Source organism: Mytilus galloprovincialis, chromosome 1 (genome assembly GCF_965363235.1).
Source record: "Mytilus galloprovincialis chromosome 1, xbMytGall1.hap1.1, whole genome shotgun sequence".
Lineage (NCBI taxonomy): Eukaryota > Metazoa > Mollusca > Bivalvia > Mytilida > Mytilidae > Mytilus > Mytilus galloprovincialis.
Window position 1 is genome coordinate 107,794,604 of NC_134838.1, and position 10,279 is coordinate 107,804,882.

General features: G+C 33.1%; 1 protein-coding gene across 5 annotated transcripts in view; it reads left to right on the top strand.

Annotated features, from left to right (window-relative positions):
• LOC143049754 (excitatory amino acid transporter 1-like) overlaps positions 1-9,546 on the top strand; it is a 45,861-nt gene extending 36,315 nt beyond the window's left edge. For all 5 annotated transcript variants that reach the window (XM_076223470.1, XM_076223502.1, XM_076223478.1 and 2 more), the window contains exons 2-9: positions 466-925; positions 1,646-1,688; positions 3,269-3,332; positions 3,847-4,045; positions 6,162-6,395; positions 6,906-7,100; positions 7,360-7,494; positions 9,235-9,546. In XM_076223470.1, the coding sequence (XP_076079585.1) occupies positions 466-925; positions 1,646-1,688; positions 3,269-3,332; positions 3,847-4,045; positions 6,162-6,395; positions 6,906-7,100; positions 7,360-7,494; positions 9,235-9,412 (1,508 nt within the window). In that variant the 3' untranslated portion in view covers positions 9,413-9,546. The remainder of the gene's footprint in view (positions 1-465; positions 926-1,645; positions 1,689-3,268; positions 3,333-3,846; positions 4,046-6,161; positions 6,396-6,905; positions 7,101-7,359; positions 7,495-9,234) is intronic.
• Positions 9,547-10,279: the final 733 nt, after the last annotated feature.

The window sequence follows — 10,279 nt, forward strand, 5'->3', positions numbered from 1 at the left end:
ATAAAACATGTTTAAACTAAATGTAGTTATGTTCCTTACTAAAAATGTGGTGTTAAATAAGACAATTTACCTACAGAAACTAAAACATTCGTAAAATAAATTGTCATATGTGTCATATAATGTAAATAAAAATGAATTAACTCCTCACAACATTACAAGCAATATAAACCGAAAGACAAAAGTACATGTGTATGATTATATGAGTTGTGTTTGATTGTTATTCAGTGGCAAATATTTTTTCCATATTTAGGACGAACCAACTGTAGAATACATCAAATAGATAGGTTTCTACACAATGTGAAGATCGGAATAAAAGCTATGTGATATTTTGTGTTGTATCCATTTCGACCAGACGTGAATGTGTATTTATACATCCCACTTAGTCAAACGGACGCGCCTCTACAACCTTAATTCTTTCGTTTTTATATTTTCCTATTATCAGAGAACTTTTAATTTGTATTTCAGTTATTACAATGGAGAACGAACCAGAACAGAAAGTTCCAAACCGAAAAGGAAGGGTAAAAGCAATCATTCTTGACAATCTGCTGATTATTCTTATGATCCTAGCTGTAGCCATTGGAATCGGACTTGGTATTGGATTAAGAGAAATATGGTCACCTAATGAGAAAAGAAAATTACACTATTTACGATTTCCTGGAGATTTACTTATGAACATGCTAAAAATGTTAATTCTTCCTCTCATCATTTCAAGCTTGGTATCTTCATTAGCATTTCTGGACGCCAAGGCATCAGGGAGAATGGGATTACGTGCCGTTGTATATTACATGCTTACAACTCTGTTTGCTGTCATCCTAGGTATTATAATGGTGCTTGCTATTTCCCCAGGGACAAAAGGTTCAACGATAGATAAGTCTGGTGCGGCTAAAAATAGTGAACCACTGGATGCACTATTTGACCTAATAAGGTAATGATTATCATACATTTTCTATTTGTGAACATTTATACATGTTCACACATAATTTATTGGCATTTCTTTTAACTGTTTCAGCATTTTAAAAATCATGGGATGGTTCGAGTCACGATGCGTAAGGCTTGACTTTTTTAATTGTATTTATACACTGCTCACTCAATGTGCAACGATTTCTATCAACATCTTTAATAAAACCGAACAAATTTATTAAATATTTATTTTAGAAAAAGTTACTCAAAAGTTTGCATGGCGAACATTGATTGATAGCTGTTTGCTCTTTAACAAAAAAAAGTACCAAGCTTACAAATTCAACAGTACATCAGTTATGAAATTTAAAACAAAAAGCCGCGAATGGAAGAGAAGACGCACAAGATAACGACTTCCACAAGGGAAAAATCGTATGAGGCAAGGATTTAAAATTTTTGTTTGTCTCACAACAGTTTACTTATGAAATATGATGGAGGGTTATGGCTAAATGTATAATATGTACACACCGAAAACAAGACATTCTCACCACAACAAATGCCTTCAATTTTACATTACCGTACAGGTTAAATGGATTTTTCACTTCTGCACTGGTCTGAATGTCTTGCAGAGCTTGCAAAATCATTGAAATAAAGGGTTTGCTTTTAAATGAAGTTATTTGAAGTGTTTGATTTACCTGTTGTGTAATGAGTAGCAATGAATGCAAACCTGTCTTTTATTATCTTATAGAAACTGTTTTCCAGATAATTTAATCGAGGCATGCTTCAAACGGGTAAGATTCTTTAAAAATAAAATTGTAAAAACAAAATTATATGGATACGGACATTTGATAGCATTATATGAATGGCAACAACAAAATAAAGAAATTTGTTGCACTGCTAATGAGACAATCATCTACCAAGAGTTCAAATTATTTGGATGGATGTTAGCAAACATGCATGTGGGTCAACGTTCGACCTTAGATATCGAGCAACCACATATATAAGGTATGTTAACAAATCTAAAAGATATTTAATATGCCTTACAGACAACTGTTTGGTAATCCGAAATTTCCGAAGCAACAAATCATTTCCAGCCGAACATTTTATACTTCAAATAAATATGCATCAGAAGTACTACTTAATCATCGATTGTACTTTTGTTTGTTCAAATAAATCATTTAACTTGGTTTTTATTTACCTAAAGTATAAGAAATGTTGGCGTAGATCAAAAAAGAAGAAGAAATATTTACTAAGAACATACACACACGTTAATGAAATCAATCTCAAAATATGGTAAATATATATGGGATAAATGGTATTCAAACAAGCTTGTTGTCATAACTTAATCATCCCTGGGAATTTAAAAAATAGAAGAGATCCTACTTAATCGCTGAAAGAACAGTAGCTAGCCGAAGTAATATTTACAATGTGCAACTGAAAATAAACTTTGATATATATATACTGTACAATTGACTATTTTTTAGACTAAATGTACATTTCTCGATTCCATTCTCTTTTCTACATCAAGATATTTTTTTGTATAACGAACACTATCATCTTTCGTTTTGAAACTTATACTGATAAAAGACTTGACTTATAAAATAAGAGATTTGTTTCAATCATTTATTTTTAAATCGTGTATCTTTCTCTTTGATAAATTTATACTTGAGATAATGGTAATTACATGTATACTGATCACCTGTTTTTACTTTAAGCAATACGACGTGTACCACATGTGAAACAGGATATGCTTACCCTTTCAATGACTGAACATCAACTGACCCCGTGTTCTTGGTGGGGGGTCTTATTGCTCAGTCTTTCTATGTTGTGTTTTATATACTGTTGTTGGTCTTTTTTCTTTGCTTTGCCATGGCGTTGTCAGTTTATTTTCGACTTATGAGTTTGAATGTCCATTTGGTATCTTTTGCTTCTCATCTATCACTAATTCTATACTTCATATAATGCGAAAATATGTGTAGTACAGCTTGATTTTATCATTTATGTTAATAAATAGTATTTGTATATATTTGTTCATGCATTGACTTGTTGACTGACTTTGACAGAGTATACAGTATGACAGTACTTTGATTTTGTATTCACTTTGTATTTACATCCTGGGTTTTCTATTTCTTTATTCCGATTGGTTACTCTGTGAACTCCTTTGATATTGAGGCACTCTTTTCAAATTCTACACAGAGATATAGCACACTGACACTTTATTGTGATTTAGATATATTTATTCTACTTATTCTGGAAACCATTCTTTATATTCTTATATAGAAACATATACTCGTTCTACAGCGAAAGCTCAGAAATACATCTGGGTAGTATTTCGTGGGTTCTTATGTTGTTGGTTTATTTCTACTTACAGCAACAGACTGATATTGAAAAACTAGAAGTAAATGAAACATATATAAATAAAACTTCAGTAAATCGTAAGTATTTTCACATTTAACTTGGTTAGTAAGTAAATACCATTCGAATGTTTTGTAGTTTTTAATTGTAGTACCGGTGTCATAGTAAATAGAAACTAATAAAAAGTATACTAAATCACAGAGACAAGTTAACTTATAATAAAATGATTAACATTCAAGTACCAAGTCAGGAATATGACAGATGTTGTCCATTTGTTTTTGATGTGTTTTGTCATTTGATTTTGCCATGTGATTAGGGATTTTCCGATTTGATTTTCCCCTGAGTTCAGTATTTTTGTGATTTTACTTTTTTTCAGTAGTGATTAACCGTGAACGAGTATGGTTTGAAATTTGGAACAAAATCGCATTTTAAATGGCAATATATCAATTCTTGTGTATCCCTTTGAATTTAACTGAAAGTGAAAATCATTAATCATTGAATACAATTATGTAGGCCAGGAGAAAACCCACCATTTTAGGCCGACAGTGTCGTATATACATGTACTCAATTATTGCCTTATCATTTTTTCTGCAGATACCGAATATACTGTCACAAAGACTGTTGACAACCCAAAAGTAAATAAGGCTGATGGCATGAATATTTTAGGATTAGTTGTATTTTCCATCTTCTTTGGGTGTACGCTATCTAAGATGGGCAAAACAGGAAAGCCATTGGCTGATTTCTTTGAATGTATGCACTTGGCCACGATGAAACTCGTAACACTTGTTATTTGGTAAGTTTTACGCTTAACTTTAAACACATTGCCTGTTTATTAGGAACAACAATCATCTCTAAAAAGGAGTAGATTCAGTAAGACCCCTTTTTGGCAGGTTTACAAAATTGTTAAAATGTATAATTTTAGTTATTTATTGGAATGTAGAATGTTTCTGCTAAATAAATATGGGCTGTGTTTGACAATCCAATGGACATATATCGGGTACTGGCATCATTACGTCATGCTAAATTACTGAAATCTTCACAATTTTCGAATTTTAGTTATATTTTAGACGGTTTCCGTCTTAAATGAAAGTGGCCGCATTCGTGTTCATTCTTAATATTGAAATGTAAGTTGTATTTGATGATAATACTTACCATATATAAAGGTTAAGGATGAACACGGATGCGGCCACTTCATTTTTGACAAAAACCATCTGAAAAGTGTCAATTATTGGCATATTTGATAGATTTTTCATGTTTAAGCTAGAATCGGGGCGTCTTTAATGAGTTACTGTAAATCAGTTAAAATCTTTTATAAATACTTATTGAATCAACTAAAATAGACACTTAAGTGTGTAAAAAGTGTCTAAAATCTTGCGTCAGATGAACTTGAAATTTGAAGCCAAAATCGACCCTTATTCCTTTGATGGTATATCAAAATTAAAGAGCATTTTAACGTCTCCTTGAAAAGACAAACCAAGGAATTCATAATACTGTCCAATCAGAAAGCTTGAAAAGACTATTTCTAAGTTTTATAAAGGTATACAGACTCAGTAATAAAGTCTTACGGGATCCGTTTTTGACTTTTCCAATGCTTGGACAGAATTATGAGTTCTTAGCTGTTGTACCATGCCTTCCGAAACACCTGAGATCTTCTTCAGTACCTGGTGGGGTATTTGCTTTTCAAATCTTTAGATTTCTATTGTGTGTTCTGTGTATAATTGTTTTTCTTTTTTTTTTTTTTTTTAGCCATTGCGTTGTTTATTTTCGACTTTTGAATGTTCCTTTTGGTATCTTTCGCCTCTCTTTTACCTAACAATGTATTCTCAATAAATTCAGATAGACAAGTATCTATAAGCTGTTTTCGTAATATATAAATGACGTTGAACTAATTGATTACAATAACTATGGAAAGACCAGTATGCTACTAAACTGTTAACAACAACTGCTGAAAGGTCACAATAGGGGAACTTACTGATTTATTTAAACACGTACTTCTGAAAAACTACAAAAGAGGGACGAAAGATACCAGAGGGACAGTCAAACTCGTAAATAAAAAATAAACTGACAACGCCATGGCTAAAAATGAAAAAGAAAAACAGACAATCAATAATACACATGACACAACATAGAAAACTAAAGAATAAGCAACACGGACCCCATCAAAAACTAGGGGTGATCTCAGGTGCTCCGGAAGGGTAAGCAGATCCTGCTCCACCTGTGGCACCCGTCGAGTTGCTCATGTTATAACAAATCCGGTAAATAGTCTAGGTCACATCCATGAAAGGCAAGGGGATTGTAGTTACGACGTAAGGAACATATCCGATATGAACATATCCGATATCATCTGTGAAACGGTTATTCCATAACGGTCAACCAACTCGTGATGGCGTCCGTAAAATTTACGAAAGGATGATTTCAACTTCACCATTTTGAACTTTTGGTTTGATATCCTCCTTGTGAGCAGCAAACCTCTATCAAGAAAAGCATGATAGGAAATACAAGCACGGTAATATCGTATCAATTTGGAGATAAATATCCCGTATGCAGGTGCTGCTGGAATGTTGCTACTTGAAAATGAAAAAGTCACAATTGGAAAGCTGAAATCATTTCTTTTGTTGTAAAGTTTTGTTTTCAACCGACCCTCATTGTCAATTTCTAGATGTAAGTCAAGATATGAGGCCGACTTAACTGTATTTGCTGTATTCTTTATCTCTAGTTCGATGGGATAGATGAGTTCAACAAAGTCACCAAATTTTAAATTATTAAAAAAAAAAAAGAGAACATCATCTATATAGCGGAAAGTAAAGTAAAAGGATATTGCACTTGAAAGATCAAATTTACTATATAGATTTTAAGACAAACATGATTTGCCTGCAAATATTTTTTTCTATTGTTTGTTATAATTGCAGGTTTTCTCCAATTGGTATAATATTCCTTATTGCTGTGAAGTTGGTCGAGATGGAAAATTTAGGCACCGTGTTTACACAGCTTGGTTATTACATGGCGACTGTATTATCTGGATTAGCTTTACATGCTATAATTACTCTGCCGTTGATATATTTTATTGGTGTTCGGAAGAATCCATTCATTTATATGTTCAACATGCTTAAGGCGTTACTTACAGCATGGGGTACGGCATCAAGGTAAATTGCTTCGAAAGGAAGATAATATGTGTACCCAAAAATAGGCACATTGCAGAAAGTGCAAGTTTATTCAAGCATTTATTTATTATTAGACACGAATATTCTAATAGTATGTATGTTTGCTTAGTGGATGAAGCTGTAGTACCAGGAAAGACAAGATCACTGGTAATCGTTGATTAAGATCAAGAGTTGGACAAATAATTTTGGGTTATATTTCATTTAGTAATGTTAAAAGAGAAATATCATAATTGAATAAGCTCATTATAAAACAAGTAAATAGAAATAAGATGCGGTGTGAGTGCCAATAAGAAAACTCTTCATCCAAGCAAATACTCTAGCTGTGTGAATGTAAAAAATGTTTTGAAATGCACCTTTTTATTAATGAAAACAGACAAATTTAAACATTTAGCATAAGATATATAACAATTGATTTAATTTTAAACATCATACAAAAATAATTGATAACTTTAAAAACGTACAATTGAATTGCATGGTGTTGTTTTTTTTTAGCTCTGCTACATTACCCGTCACCATGGAGTGCCTGGAAGTGAACAATAAAATTGATGAACGTGTTATCAAGTTTGTCACACCAATAGGTGCTACGATAAACATGGATGGCACCGCTTTGTATGAAGCTGTAGCTGCCATTTTTATAGCACAACACTTGGGAATCACTTTAAGTATCGGAGAAGTTATTGTCGTCAGGTATATTTTAATTATCCCATAAGAAACAGCATATGTTTATAAAAATCAGACAGATGCCGCACGTAGAACAGTAAAAAGTTAATTTAATAATTAAGAAGTATAAAATAAACCAAACTCTTCGTCATCTGTAATATTTTAATTTCAATGTAATTATTCAATTAAGAATATTCAAAATACTACCTTTTCTTAACAAAATGGTATTTTATTTATGTAAACTTTAGAAACCTCGTTTGTAATGTTATCTGAATTCATGTTTCAGTCTGACGGCCACAGCTGCAGCTATTGGTGCGGCAGGTATTCCACAAGCTGGTCTTGTTACCATGGCGATAGTCTTGACGGCTGTTGGGCTTCCAATTGATGAAATTACTTTGATTTTACCAATTGATTGGTTTTTGTAAGTACTTCTAAACAAAGTTAGCGAAAACCATGTATTGTCTGGACCAGTACTTAACAGCATGTTTTGTCTGGACGAGTAACGAACAGCAGGTTTTTTTTCAGAAGAATAACGAACAGCATATGGTTTGAATGAACGAATAACAAACACCATGTTTTGTCTGAACGAGTAACGAACAGGATGTTAAATGAACGAATAACGAACAGCATGTTTTGAATGAACGAAAACATGTTTTGAATGAACAAAAAACGAACAGCTTGTTTTGAATGAACGAAATTCGAACAACAAGTTTTGAATGAACGAGTAAAAACAGCACGTTTTGTCTTAACGAGTAACGAACAGCATGTTTTGCCTGAACGAGTACCAAACAGCATGTTTTGTTGGAACGACAAACGAACAGCATGTTTTGTCTGAAAGAGTTATGAACATTATGTTTTTACTGAATGAATAACGAACAGCATGTTTCGTCTGTACTAGTAACAAAGCGCATGTTTGGTCTGTACTAGTAAAAAACAGCAATTTTGTGTGAACGAGTAACGAATATTTTTTATTTGAATGAGAAATGAACAACATGTTTTGTATGAATTAGTTACGAACAGTATGTTTTGTCTGAACGAATAATAAACAGCATGTTTTGAATGAACGAGTGACGAACAGCATGTTTTGTCTGAACGAGTGATGAACAGCATGCATTGTCTAAACGATGAACAAAACTTAATGTTTCGTCTAAACGAGTAACGAACAGCATGTTTTGTCATGAACAAGTAACGAACAACATGTTTTGTCTTATCGAGTAACGAACAGCATGTTTTGTCATGAACAAGTAACGAACAACATGTTTTGTCTTATCGAGTAACGAACCGCATGTTTTGCCTGAACGAGTACCAAACAGCATGTTTTGACTTAACGAGTACCAAACAGCATGTTTTGACTTAACGAGTAACAAACATCATGTTTTGCCTGAACGAGTACCAAACAGCATGTTTTGACTTAACGAGTAACAAACATCATGTTTTGTCTGAACGAGTAACAAAACATAATGTTTCGTCTGAACGAGTAACGAACAGCATGTTTTGCCTGGACGAGTAACGAATAGCATGTATTGTCTGAATGAGTAACGAACAGTATGTTTTGGTTAAACAATAAATGAGTTTGTTTTGTCTGATCGAGTAACGAACATCATGTTTGTCTAAACGAGTAATGAACAGCATGAGTTAGCAACGTAAAAAAAAGATATCAAAAGAGCAACTGTAAAAGTTAATTCGATGAAAACAGACAACACTATATGATATATAGAGCCAGACAAAAGAAAACAGATGAACAAACTAAATGCAAGTCCCCACCAAAAAAAACCAACCCAACAACAGATGAACAAACTAAACGTAAGCCCACAAAACTGAGCATTAAACTAAAGATTGAAAGTTACTGGGATACCCCTGAAGGGACGACGGTTCGATTGACACCTTTCGCTATACTCCTGTTAAAATCCGAGGATAATAATATCTGGGGATGAGGCATCTTACGAAAGCGCCCGGAGTTAGACATTAATGCATTTTGTGAAGTATGCATCTGAACGTTGGGCAATCGATGTGCAGCTGCAGCTGTTTATATATCATAATTATTGTTGGGATTAGCCTTCAAATTTATGGGTCATTTGTTTTAATAATAGCTTTTTTTTCTAGGATAAATATTTATCTGCACTAAACATTGATTTTATTGGGTTTTTCGTTCATTTTATAGAGATAGATTCAGGACAGCAATTAATGTATTGGGTGATGCGTACGGCGCAGGCCTTGTAGCGCATATGTCTAAGGCAGATTTAGAAGAAATGGACAGACGTGAAGCTAAAGAGAATGGTAATGGACTTCATATAATGAATGGAGATATTGACAGTCCACAAGTTTTGACAAAACTATAAACACCGAACTTTTTTGTTAAGTACTGTAACATATCAATATGTATGAGGAATAATACACTCAGGACACATTTATGTACTTTGTGAACTATGCATTTAGATCTGACTTTTTTACGATTAAAGTTAATTTTTTTTTATTATTCTTGGTGTTTTTACCGCATTCCTCTGAATTTTTATGGCCGCATTCGGCATCTTTCTGATGTTGATAAATTTCAATATTGAACAGCGAAAACATTTTTAACCGGTTTTGCTGATGAAAAATGGTTATTGAGTAGTGAAATTGTGGAAGGCTAGTCCAAACAATTTCCATTCCATAACTTAAATCAAGCATCGTTCAAATTTTCATCTGTTATTTCTTACGATGAGTTTTCACATTTGCTGTTCGAGTAATTGTGCATGCTTGATTTAAAAATGGCCCTGTATGTAGTTTGTGCAGTTCACATCAAATTATGCAGCAAGTGTAGGACGCTCTTCGTCCATCAAAAAGCATAATAGTGATCATAATATAAATTGTGTCCCGGCGTTTACCTTAACTAGATTTCTAATCGAGTCCATTTACTACACATGCAGTCTGTTGGAAAACTATTTATATGTAAATTGGGAAGACCTCTGTGAAACCTTTGTATCAATAGAGTAAAATACCGGACTTATAAATACTTTTTTAGAATTATGTCTATAGAAGGTATAGTGACTGCGTGCATAGTACGATTTTACCTATATAACACAGGCTGATTTATTAAACTACATGTATGGATCTGTCCTCATTTTTTGCAGCCAACTTACATTGTGATCAAAACTATAGATAAAACATGATGTCATAGGAAAAGAAAGCTCACGTGTTGAGTCTCACTGCAGTCTTTGTCATCCATG